We start from the raw sequence: 13533 nt of genomic DNA, 5'->3' as shown, positions 1-13533 counted from the left end.
GACCTCTAGTGTTTAATATGCTGCTGTGAATATACCCCAGAAGAAGCGTATAGTATAGCTTTTATTTTGGAAAGAGCCATTTCTTTGTAATAAACTCTCTTTTGAGTGATTTCTCGATGAGGTTTTTTTTTTCATTATTTTGTTGTTTCAGCAACATTAAATTTAAAAAATGTACTTCTGAGTTAAAATATATATTTATAATTGTAATAAATGACAAATTAAAAAGGCATGAACATTTTTTTGTTTCGAAAAATATTGAACCGTGACACCAAAGTATCAAACCGAACCGTGAATTTTGTGTTTTGTTGCACCCCTACTAAAAACCACAAACCAGGCGAAAAATTTGGGTGTAGTGATGGATGCAGACCTAAACTAAGAAAAACACATTAAGACAATAACAAAATGAGATTACTATCACCTCAAGAATATTTCAAGGATAAAAGATCTGATGTCTCAACAAGACCTGGAAAAACTAGTCCATGCATCTTTAGTAGGCTTGATTACTGTAACAGCATCTTTACAGGTCTACCTAAAAAAAATCAGTCAGACAACTACAGTTCATTCAGAACTCTGCTGCTCAAGTCCTCACTAAGACCAAAAAAGTGGACCACATCAGTCCAGCTCTGAGGTCTTTACACTGGCTGCCTGTCCGTCAGAGGATACACTTTAAAGTTCTGATGCTGGTCTATAAAGCTCTGAATGGTTTAGGACCAAAATACATCAGTGACCTCCTGACCCAGTATGAACCTTCATACTGAACCCTCATATGAACCCTCAGGTCATCTGGATCTGTTTTTTTATGAGTTCCCAGAGTCAGAACCAGACACGGAGAAGCTGCATTCAGCTTTTATGCTCCATATATCTGGAACAAACTCCCAGAAAGCCTCAGATCAGCTGAAACACTCAGTTTATGCTCATTGGTTTCAGTTTCACTTCCTTCACATCTCGCTATATGTGATTATTTCCTGCTGTGCGCTCCTGTTTCTCATTCCCTTCTCCCTGGTGTATTTAAGCCCTGTGTTTTCCTCTGTCCATTGTTGCATTGTACCATCTCAGTACTGTGTGTTTCCTCTGTGCTCCTGGTTCCTATATTTTATTCATCAGCTCCAAGTTTCTAGCTTCTTTGTTTCTAGTTTTCTGGTTTCCTGAGTTCCTAGTTTCCTAGCTTCTAGCTGTTATGTTTTGTTTCTTGTAACTAGTATTCAAGTTTTCACAGCACAATAAAAGCTGCCTCTTTTAGTTTATTTCCCTCTGTTTCTCTTGTCCTGCATTTGGATCCTACATCCTGCATATCAGTATGTTTCACATGAGCACTCTGTTTTTATACCTTTCTTAGCACAACTAATGCCACACATTATCCAAAATTCATTAAAAAATTTTTTTACAATGTCCTTCTTCAGTAATAATTACATTTAGAAATGTTTGTTATTTTGTGTTATTTGTAATACCTTTTATTCGTTTATTCTAGTGTGTTTGCGATTTGTAATGATATGATGTAAATGATGTATAAAGCTAAGAACAACTGTACAAATAAACCTTAAATACTTGTTTTGAAAAATTAAAATTGGAAAAAAAGGAAGTGAAAAACATTTTTTCTTTCATTATTTCACCCAAATATAGATTCAGTGCTAATATTTCTGATATTCCTGCGGTTCATCAATCACTGAAAAAATATATTTTTCTGACTTCCGAGAATTCGAAACTGTGAATGTTGTGTGAATTCAGTTGATAGCATTATAATTCAATATTTACACACCTTTTCTATTGCCATACCCGCTAACCAAGCAAATTGGAATGCTGGAATTATGGAGGATAGGTAAAAAAATTTATTCTGTTTTTCAAAACGCTTCTGAACAGTTTTCTGGTGGGATGGTTTCATTGTTCTGCAATGAGAAATCACTGCCGTGTGCTTACCTATGTAACATTCACGTGTCTGGCACATTTCAGGGTAACATTCAGACGAATGCATGAATCCTAATATCATTTGGAATTTGTACTAGACATATGCACACACAGGATATTAAATTTACATTTGGAGCTTTTTAATTACCATTGGTTGTATTGAACAACTCAAAAACAGGACTCAGAATAAGATATTGTTATAATGAAATGTGAATTTTATTTTTGTGCCTAGAAAAAAAGAAATCTCACACAAATACATTGAAAGATACTAAATCATTCGAAAATTATTACTAAAAAAGCACATATTAAGTGTTTGATTTGAGCTGAAACTGAAATTCAAGAGCTTGTGTTTGAAGAAGTATGTTTTGAAATTCTTATCACCATATTAAGTATGAAACCTCTAAATCCTATGATACATTTTTATTCATGACATATTTTTTGGTGTTCTTCTCGGGCTTAAACAGTATGATGAAACACTTTGGAGCAAATATACACATTATTAGTCCAAAGCTGGAGGCCAAAATGGCAAAAATCTCCACAACTACAGTGAATTTCCCAGGAGAGCTGACATATGCTGGGATAAAGGTGATCCACACTGCACAGAATATCAACATGCTGAAGGTGATAAACTTGGCTTCATTAAAATTATCAGGTAATTTGCGGGCTAAGACAGCTAAAACAAAACAAAAAGCAGCAAGTAGGCCTATGTAACTGAGCACAGCCCAGAAACCTACAGCAGAGCCTAAATCACATTCCAGTATGATTTTCTCCTTGTATGCGGTTAGATTTTTAATTGGGAATGGAGGGCTAAGTACCAACCAAATAGTACATATTAAAACTTGAATGAAGGTGAAAGACACAACAGTTATTCTTTGCTGTGGAGGACCAAACCATTTCATCACATTGCTACCTGGAAGTGTAGCTTTAAAAGCCATTAAAACCACTATAGTTTTCCCAAGTACACAGGAGATACAGAGTACAAAGGTGATCCCAAATGCAGTGTGACGCAGCATGCAGGACCACTCTGATGGTGCTCCAATGAAAGTTAATGAACATAAGAAACACAGAGTCAGTGAGATGAGCAGCAGGAAGCTCAGCTCAGAGTTGTTGGCTCGGACAATTGGAGTTTTCCTGTTATGAAAGAATACAGCCCCAGTCATAATGGCCAGACAAGCACCCAGAACTGAAAATGCAGCGAGGATGATTCCAAGGATGTCTTGAAAGGAAAGAAATTCTACAGGCTTAGGGATACAAGTGTCTCTCTTTGCATTAGGCCAGAATTCCTTGTGGCAGGGTATACAATCAGTTGAATCTGAATTAAAAAACGTAAATAAATAAAGAGAGATGGAAAGATGACTTCTACCAATAATTCCTTCGATGTCTCTCCTATGCACAGTAAAATAATTTTGAATATATGTTAAATCATTTTATTTTACCTGTTGTATTACTAGTCTCTCCTTCAGGACACAGTATACAGTCATAGCAGCAGATGGGTTTTCCTTTCTGCAGCACTTTACGAGTTCCTGGAGGACAACTGGCACTGCACACTGACACTGGCACCTGTGAGAGATAAAGCCAAAACACTAGACGGAAATATAAATGTGCAATCCTCCAAAGTGCAGTGTGGTTCTTGTCTTTTGATTCATTACTTGGGTGCCATCCTCCATCCAGGTTATGTTCCGGTTAATCTGGAAATCATGGCCCTCTGGCAGTGATGCATCATAAAGTCCTACTGTTACCAACTCTGTTTTTCCAGTTTCACTCTTCTGCCAGTTAACCAACTCGTAAATCGCCACAGGATCCCCATTAGCATTAAATGACACACCATAACCATTTCGGGAAAAATTTACTTTCTTCAGTTCTGCTAAAATCTTTAAGATAGAAAGCAAGAGAAAAGAAAGAAGAAAAAAATGGAAATATTTTAGAACTACTAGTATTTGATTTCATGAAGAATACCTTAGTGGTAAAAAACAAACAAAAAGAAACTGGCATTATTATTTAATTTGAGCTGACCTGTTTGGACTCTAACTTGGTTAGTTTGTCACACTTAGCTATGCCATTGGTTCTCTGACACACTGTATTATGGATGGCATGTGCTATTGCATACACAGCCTTATACACCATGTTAGTAATTCTGAGCTGAGATGTGTCAGTATACGGGATTTGAAGATTCTGTATGTCTTCAGTTCCATCACATATCTTCTTGTCAACAACAGGACCTAAACAATAGAGGACACAGGGAATGTTTCATCACTGCAAGATTTAAAATTTCATTAACACATTTTCATTTCCATTTTTAAAATGGGACAAAATCACTACATTAACTGAGTGCCTAAACCTCACACCAGAGATCAGAACATAAAGTTTCAATATTATTTAACCTTATACTTGAGCAAAACAACAGTTTCTAAAGATCAGAAGGATTTTCTCACTTTTTTTCATTTTGCAGTTGAACGATTCCTCCCAGAACTCAGTAAGCAAAGGGGATGTAGCTACTTGAGAGGGAGACAAATTAAGCAGGAAATCTCTGAAACCGGGGATTACAGACTTCTGAATCCCAAATCCAATGGCCCCAGCACAGAAACTGTACCTCATTAATTCTGTGTTCGTTACCCATGCCTCGCTGCCTATCCACTGGCGAGGTAGAAAAGGCTCATGTGAAAGCTCCTCCAACAGGACCCTCATGTCCCCAGGAGCTGCAAATGCCACAATAACCACTGCTGTAGACCTTAAGAAAGAATGCAATACATTTAGAAATGTCTTCTTTTTTACAAGAATTAATCTAATTGTTTCAGTTTGCTATATGACAGTAGTAAATAAATACATAAAACAATAAGCAGAATTAATGGATGGATGGATTTCTTTAAGCAAATCTCAATCTAAGCAAAATCTGTCATATAGAGACCTGCGGATAACACTTGCTACTTCTTGGATCCTGCTATGTGGGTGAGTCCGATAGAAAGATACAGAATATTCCACACAGATTCCCTCTTTTTGTGCTGCTTCTAGAAAAGATGCCATGCCACTATTTCCATAATCTGAATCCGAACGAACAGCACCTATCCAAGTCCAGCCAAAGTGCTTTACCAGCTTGGCTAGCGCTTCAGCTTGGAAATGATCACTGGGGATTGTTCTGAAAAAATTCGGGTACTGCTGCTTGTCAGACAAACATGCGCAAGTGGCATAATGGCTCACCTAAAGCAAAAGAGGAAATAAAACTATTTTTAGGACAGCACAATCAAAACTTATTTGCATGCTTATTAGAAATACAAAGATTGCCATTTACTTGAGGAATATTAAAAGACCCAAGGATGCGTGACATGCTGATGGATGGTGTAGACCCAGACTCACCAACAATAGTCATCACCATACCAGATTGTAAGCAGTTACCACCTGTGTAAAACACAGTGTCCAAGCTATTTAGCAACTGAAATGCCACATGCACTGCCACAGGCACTGATGAACATGAGTCAAAGATCTGATACCCGAGCCTTATCCCGGGCAGAAGCTCTGTGCTGTTGTTAATCTCTTCAATGGCAAAAACCATTGCTCGTGAGAAGCGCAGCTCACGGGTATCAATGCTGTAAAAAGAACATCAACTCCCTGTTAGAATCTACACAACATAGATTTAGGATAGTTTAGCTTTAACATAAAAAAGACAGTAGGGAACTATTAACTGCAATTCATTTGAGGATAAAATATAAGGGTTAAATTCATCACACGAGAGCAGTAACTGAATTCAAAGCAAGGCAACAAGGCATTCATAAAAGACTTAACACAGTATAATTTTTGTTTTGAAGAAAATAAAGTGTCAGTATCTGTATTTTTAAAACTGTGGATTTAGCATACATTGCAAAATGAATTTTTTTTTTTTTTTTTACCTAGCACTACACAAAAGGACCACAACACTATTGAACATCATACAGGTTTGTCATTCAGTTCTTCCACTTACTGACCTCCCACTGCATCTTACTGGCTCAGGCATGGTAGTGTAGTTATGGTTTACTGTTTGCATGAAGTAGTGAATAGAGAAAACACCACCAATAACATAGTCCCCATCCATTGAGAATGCAGGGATACGAGTGCTACCCTGCAGCTTACATTTCACAGAAGAAGCCACAGATCTATCCTGAGCCTCTGTAGGCATTTGATCCAGACCATCTAGAGATAGATCTAGGGCAAGAGCTGATTTCAGCTCAACTAAATACAGATATAATTTCAGACAAATAAATACAGCTGACAGCTCCATCCCGCCTGATGTCAGGCATCTGTTATGGGTGTGTTTTCACTCATTTATATAGTTATTCAAAGGCTATGCTACGTGTTCATCATGACATGGTGTTACAGTGGTCTTTGAGAAAGTCATAATATTCTATGATCTATATTTTACAACATCTAAGGTGTTGAAAATATCATGTAAACTTAAGGTATTGTAGAAACAAATATGAAATTACTATGTGAGAACAAGTAATGTCAATGTAATTACCAAAAGTAATAATAATAATAGACAACCAATGGATTTGATTATTGTGCTTACATTACTAGCTATTACTATTACTGTTAGATTATAATTATGTGATAGTATTTTTATATTAAGTATTTAGGTTTTTTTTTATCTTAAAGTATAACCTTAACTATTTTAAATAAACCTCAAATATATTAAATGAATCTCAAATATAGAAAAGAGACTGTGAATGTATTGAATGAAACTTGACTATATAGAATGAAAGTCTGAATACATTATTTATTAACCTTTATTTAACAAGGAAAATCCCATTGAGATTAAAAACCTCTTTTTCAAGGGAGACCTGGCCAAGATAGGCAGCAGCAGGTGTCTCACAGTTACAGAAATTAATATATTAATAAAAATATGAATATATTGAACAAACTTGAATATATCAGTTTCAGTTCAGTTTCAGTTTTATTTGCAAGTCATATGTTAGTTAGACGAGCAGAAGACTCAGATGTCACTCAGCAGTATAATACAGTAAGAAATATTACATATGTACAGTGGGGCAAAAAAGTATTTAGTCAGCCACCGATTGTGCAAGTTCCCCCACTAAAATGATGACAGAGGTCAGTAATTTGCACCAGAGGTACACTTCAACTGTGAGAGACAGAATGTGAAAAAAAAATCCATGAATTCACATGGTAGGATTTGTAAAGAATTTATTCGTAAATTAGGGTGGAAAATAAGTATTTGGTCACCTCAAACAAGGAAAATCTCTGGCTATCACAGACCTGTAACGTCTTCTGTAAGAATGTCATGTGGTCAGATGAAACCAAAGTAGAACTTTTTGGTATAAACTCAACTCGTCGTGTTTGGAGGAAGAAGAATACTGAGTTGCATCCCAAGAACACCATACCTACTGTGAAGCATGGGGGTGGAAACATCATGCTATGGGGCTGTTTTTCTGCCAAGGGGACAGGACGACTGATCCGTGTTAAGGACAGAATGAATGGGGCCATGTATCGTGAGATTTTGAGCCAAAACCTCCTTCCATCAGTGAGAACTTTGAAGATGAAACGAGGCTGGGTCTTCCAACATGACAATGATCCAAAACACACCGCCCGGGCAACAAAGGAGTGGCTCCGTAAGAAGCATTTGAAAGTCCTGGAGTGGCCTAGCCAGTCTCCAGACCTCAACCCCATAGAAAATCTGTGGCGGGAGTTGAAAGTCCGTGTTGCTCAGCGACAGCCCCAAAACATCACTGCTCTCGAGAAGATCTGCATGGAGGAATGGGCCAAAATACCAGCTACTGTGTGTGCAAACCTGGTAAAGACCTATAGTAAACGTTTGACCTCTGTTATTGCCAACAAAGGTTACGTTACAAAGTATTGAGTTGTATTTTTGTTATTGACCAAATACTTATTTTCCACCTTGATTTACGAATAAATTCTTTACAAATCCTACCATGTGGATTCATGGATTTTTTTTTTCACATTCTGTCTCTCACAGTTGCAGTGTACCTCTGGTGCAAATTACTGACCTCTGTCATCATTTTAGGTGGGGGAACTTGCACAATCGGTGGCTGGCTAAATACTTTTTTGCCCCACTGTATATACATATGGTAGTTAGTATACTGTTGCACAGAGTAAGAGTTTTTATTTTTATTTAAAAACTATTAAAAATGGAGTGACCAATGCAAAGTGCAGTATGAACTTGTGAAATTGTAGCACAGCTTCTGTGTGCATCCTGTGAAGTGTGATGTGTGTGTGTTTAAGTGTTGTAATTGAGGTTTCGAATGGCTTGATGGTAAAAGCTGTTGTTGGGTCTTGTAGTCCGAGCAGACAGACTCCTGTAACGTCTGCCAGACGGATAACAAGGAGAACAGCTGATGTGCTGGGTGGCTGTGGTCCTTGATGATGCTGTCTGCTTTACCGAGGCACTGTTGAAGATAAATGTCCTGAATGGCAGGAAAGCCTCATGCCAGTTATGTGCTCTGCAGCTTTCACCACCCTCTGTAGTAATTTATGGCTGCTGGCAGAGCAGCTTCCATACCAAACTGTAATGCAGCTCGTTAGCAAGCTCTCGATCGCACACCTGTAGAAATTTGAGGTGATGTTGGCATTCAGGCCAAACTGCCTCCTCAGAAAGTAGAATCGCTGGCAAGCTTTCCTGATTGCAGTGTCTGTGTGAAGGGTCCAGGAGAGATCCTCGGTGATGTTGACTCCAAGAAATTTGAAGTTGCTTATCCTTTCGACCATGACACCTTTGATGTGGATGGGCTCGTGTTCCCCGACTGATCGTTTCTGGTAGTCCACTATCATTTCTCTTGTTTTGCTGACTTCGAGAGACAGGTCATTGTCTGTGATGAGGCCTATGATGGTTGTGTCATCCGCACACTTAATAATGGTGTTGGACTTATGTTTAGCAACACAGTCATGCGTGAACAAGGAATATAGGAGGGGGCTAAGCACACATCCATATGGCATTCCTGTGTTTAGGATGAGTGATGAGGTGGTGTGCTTACCAACTCTCACAACCTGGGGCCTGTTTGTGTGGAAGTTCAGAATCCATCTGCAGACTGGTGTTCCCAGCCCAAGGTCGATGAGCTTCAAGGCAAGTTTTGATGGGATGATGGCATTAAATGCTGAACTGTAGTCGATGAAGAGCATTCTTGCATATGTATTCCCTTTTTCCAGGTGAGTGAGGGCAGTGTGCATTGTCAGGGAGATGGAATCCTCAGTGGCTCTGTTTGTTCGATAGGCAGATCCCTGAAGAGGGTCCAGATGTCAGGGAGGGAGGAGCAGATGTGACCTATGACTAGCCACTCAAGGCACTTCGTGATGACGGATGTCAGTGCAATAGGACCGTGGTCATTCAGACAGGGGACCACTGACTGCCTCAGGGAGAGGTTGAAGATATTGGTGAACAGCTTGTTGGTGCACACTCTGAGAACCTGGTCTGGGATGTCGTCTGCTCCCAGAGCTTTGTGAGGATTGACCTTTTTGAAAGACCATCTCACATCTTCTGTTTTGAGTGTTAGAGTTACAGCCTCACTGTCTTCCTGAGGGTAGAGGATGTGTTCTTTGTTGCCTCATCAGCAAGAGACGGGGTGGGCTAAACACTGCCTGCTTTCCTTCTTGTAGTCAGTGATGCAGCGCAGTCCATTCCATAGTCACCTGGTGTCAAAGCTGTGGTAACTGGACTCCACTTTGTCCCTGTAGTCCTTTCTGGCCTTTTTTTATGGACTTTTGAAGGTCATACCCGGCTGCTTTATATGCATCAGCATCCCCTGAGTTAAAGACAGAGGTCGGCACATTGAGCTTAACACGGATGTCTTTATTTACCCAGGGTTTCTAATTTGGATATTTGCAGACTTTGGTTTTGGTGATGATATCGTCCATGCATTTTTCAATATATCCAGTGACAGAGTCTGTGAGTTCACTGATGTTGCCATCAGCTGCCATCAACTTTCTTTATGTTGGCTCTGTTGAAGTCTCCCAGCACAATAAAAACAGCTTCAGAATTTTTGTTCTCAAGTCCAATAATGACGTCATACAGTTCATCCATAGCTGTAGCTTTATCAGCATTTGGAGGGATGTAAACAACTGAAAGGAGAACTGAACTGAACTCCCTCGGAAGGTAAAAAGCTCTAACTTTGATGGCCAGCAGCTTGAGGGTCTGGTTCGGCTTCTCTGTCTGGTTCGGCTCAAAACTGTGGTGCGTTTACCCCCCTTTGTTTTATAGAATGTACCTTGAATATATTGAATGAAACTGAAATATATGAAATTAACCACAAATATACTGAATGAAAGTCTTCATATATAGAATGAAAATGTTACAGAGGCTCTTGTATCAGCTTGTGTTTCAGATGTGTAATATTATAATGTGTAATATTATAGAATGTGACATTGCTACAAGAAGTAGGACTACGAATAAATGAGCAGGGGTGCAGCATTCCTAAATTAGCAAATTAGCAAATCTAAATATAGTTTTAGTTGAACATGAGAAAATATTTTTTGTGATGTTATGTTCTAAGTTGAAGGCATTGTATACGTTTTTGTTGATCAAATTCAAATTCAAATTCAAATTCAAATTTTATTTGTCACGTACACAGTCATACACAGTACGATATGCAGTGAAATGCTTGGACAACTGCTCGTGACCTAAAGAAAACAAAAAAGGAAAAGGCTATGAATAAGACAGGAAATAAATATGAAAAATTAAAAAGGGAAATAAATATGAAAATTTAAAAAGGGTAAATTTTACTAGGAAGGAATAAAATATAAATTAAGGTTAAAAATGAAATAACTGTACAACACAAATTAGAATGAAGGGTAAATTTAACTGGGAGAATAAGATAAAATATATAAATTGAAGTTGAAAATAAAATAACTGTACAACAAAATACACAATACACAATATAGAACTATATAAGAATGTATGAAGAAATATAAATAAATATATACACAATAACAGCAGCTGTACAAATATTAACTGGAAATGAAGAATATAGTGTCCAGTGTTGTGCAATCCACATTATGTCTTCTGCAGTGCAAATATGCTTAAAGTGATTTAAGTGATGAAGTGAAAACAATGTCCAGAATGTCCAGTGTGTGTGTAAGAACTGTATGTGTGGGTCAGTATTGTGTGGTGGTGTGATTGAGAGACCGTATCGCCTGCGGGAAGAAGCTCCTCCTCAGTCTCTCTGTGTTGGTCTTCAGGGAGTGGAATCGCTTTCCTGACCTCAACAGAGAGAACAGTCTGTTGTTGGAATGGCTGAGGTCCTTCACGATCTTCCTGGCCTTGGTCCAGCACCGCCTGCTGTAGATTGAGTGCAGGTCAGGGAGCTCGGAGCAGATGGTGCGCTCAGCTGATCGCACAACCCTCTGTAGAGCTCGTCTGTCCTGCATGGTGCTGTTCCCAAACCAGGTTAAGATGTTTCCCGTCAGGATGCTCTCTATGGTGCACGAGTAAAAGTTCCTGAGCACCTTGGAGGGCAGTTGGAAGTCTCTCAAGCGTCTGAGGTGGTAGAGACGCTGACGGGCCTTTTTCACCACGGTGTTGATGTGACAGGACCATGACAGGTCCTGCGTGATGTGAACTCCGAGGTATTTGAAGCTGTCCACTCTCTCCACTGGGCACTCGTTGATGACAGGGGTCTGGTAGTTCCTCTCCTGCTTAGTGCTGAAGTCCACTATCAACTCCTTTGTCTTACTGACGTTTAGAAGGAGGTTGTCCTCCAGTTCTCCAGATTCCTAATCTCCTTCAGGTAGGCCGTCTCGTTGTTATCAGAGATCAGGCCCACCACGACGGTGTCGTCAGCAAACTTGATGATGGTGGTGGAGCTGGTAGTGGCCACACAGTCATATGTGTACAAAGAGTACAGCAGGGGGCTCAGAACACACCCCTGGGGGGCTCCAGTGCTGAGAGTGGTGGAGGCTGAGACATGTCCGCCCATCCTTACTGCCTGTGGTCTGCCAGTTAGGAAGTTGGAGATCCACTGACACATAGATAAGCTGAGTCCCAGATGCTCCAGCTTGGTGGTGAGTGTGGAGGGAATTATGGTGTTAAATGCAGAGCTGTAGTCTATGAAGAGCATTTTAACATAATTCCCCCTTCTAGTGTCCAAGTGAGTGAGTGATGTGTGGAGGAGATGAGAGATGACATCGTCTGTGGAACGATTTGGACGGTAAGCGAACTGTAGTGGGTCCAGTGTGTCTGGTAGTGAAGAAATGATGAAGTCTCTGACCAGGCGTTCAAAACACTTCATCACTACTGAGGTGAGGGCTACAGGGCGATAGTCATTGAGAGAAGCAGGGTGGGGTTTCTTCGGGACAGGAACAATGATGGACTCTTTGAAGCATGTGGGGATCACCGACTGAGATAAAGAGATGTTGAATATCTCAGTGAACACAGGAGCTAGCTGGTATGCACAGTCTCTTAGGATATTAGAGATATTAGATATTAGATATTAGATATTAAATTTAGATGATGAGGCTGTAAACCTGAGGGGGTAGGGCTAAATAAGTATATACTTCTGCCTACTCCTTTTCAAACAACTCCATGGAAATATTTTATAAAATGTTGGTGAATGTATATGTTTGAAATAAAAATTAACTGAACTGAATAGTTGTAGGCTTGTACTGTATAAACTAATACTTATGACCAGGTTCAGTATTGTACTAAAGATACTTTTACATCACCTAAGCCTGTATGTACTGAACGTGTAACTGACCTTTAGCAGTGCTAAAAGAGAAATATGTGTAATGAAATTCAAATTTCCGTTTTCTTCAGCAACACAGGGTTATCACAAGGGATTGACAATAAACTAGACTGGGTTAAAAACTACCACTACATGCTACAGGAGGGCCAGAGTCGTCTCTTTTTTCTGAGGTGGCTAAGGTCTTTTAACATGTGTTGGCAATGCTCAGGATGTTTTATGAGTTTGTTGTGGCTAGTGCCATGCTGTTGCATGCTGGGGCAGCAGGTTGAGGAATCGCAGATGCCAACAGACTCAATAAACTGATCCAAAAGGCCAGTACTGTTGTGGGGATAGAGCTGGACTCCCTTAACTTGATGTCAGAGAGGCAGATGTTACCGAAGCTAAGGACTGTGACATCAGTTTCTTGATCATTAATATGCAAATGGTAATGACCACTCCCCACTAATGAGTTGGGGAATGGTTGCAATCGCAGCATTGTAAGATGGTGAAAAATGTAACCTTGGGCCTCCTCCTCAATTCAGAGATGTTCTTTCCCTTTTTGCATAAATGGCCTCCTTGACTCCTCGCTCCAACAGCGTTCTTCCCTATCCAGGATGTGAAAATTCTCATCATTAAAAGTAGCTCTTCTATTTTGTGCCATCCGCTTAACCAGAGGATGTCTGATTTCCCCGATGTATAAATCATGGCAAATCTCCTGGCACTTAGGGGTTTTCACTTAGGTAGCAGTTGTCAAAGTCAAAGTCAAAGTCAAAGTCAACTTTATTTGTCGATTCTTCCACATGTACAGGACATACGGAGAATAGAAATTACTCTTCAATCCCTAGATAAATAGCAAATGAACATTTAAATATATTTAAATATAAAAGTGATTTAAAAAATGCAAGTAAAATAATTAAAAAGTAAAAATTTAAATAAATACAATTTTACATATAACAAGAAAGCTATACAATATACAATA

At 39.3% G+C, this 13533-nt stretch overlaps 1 protein-coding gene across 1 annotated transcript; it reads right to left on the bottom strand.

Moving 5' to 3' along the window:
* Positions 1 to 2309: 2309 nt before the first annotated feature.
* On the bottom strand, positions 2310 to 6097 carry LOC113037008 (extracellular calcium-sensing receptor-like). Its single transcript, XM_026193702.1, has 8 exons — positions 5859 to 6097; positions 5189 to 5483; positions 4808 to 5097; positions 4335 to 4630; positions 3916 to 4121; positions 3552 to 3773; positions 3339 to 3462; positions 2310 to 3214 (listed from the first exon to the last, which is right to left on the bottom strand). The coding sequence occupies exons 1-8, from the start codon at positions 6047 to 6049 to the stop codon at positions 2310 to 2312; spliced, it is 2529 nt and encodes an 842-aa protein (XP_026049487.1). The 5' UTR covers positions 6050 to 6097.
* Positions 6098 to 13533: the final 7436 nt, after the last annotated feature.

This window comes from Astatotilapia calliptera, chromosome 14 (assembly GCF_900246225.1).
Source record: "Astatotilapia calliptera chromosome 14, fAstCal1.2, whole genome shotgun sequence".
In the NCBI taxonomy this organism is placed as follows: Eukaryota; Metazoa; Chordata; class Actinopteri; order Cichliformes; family Cichlidae; genus Astatotilapia; species Astatotilapia calliptera.
Note: the sequence above shows the minus strand (reverse complement) of the source record. Positions and strands in the feature narration are given on the sequence as shown.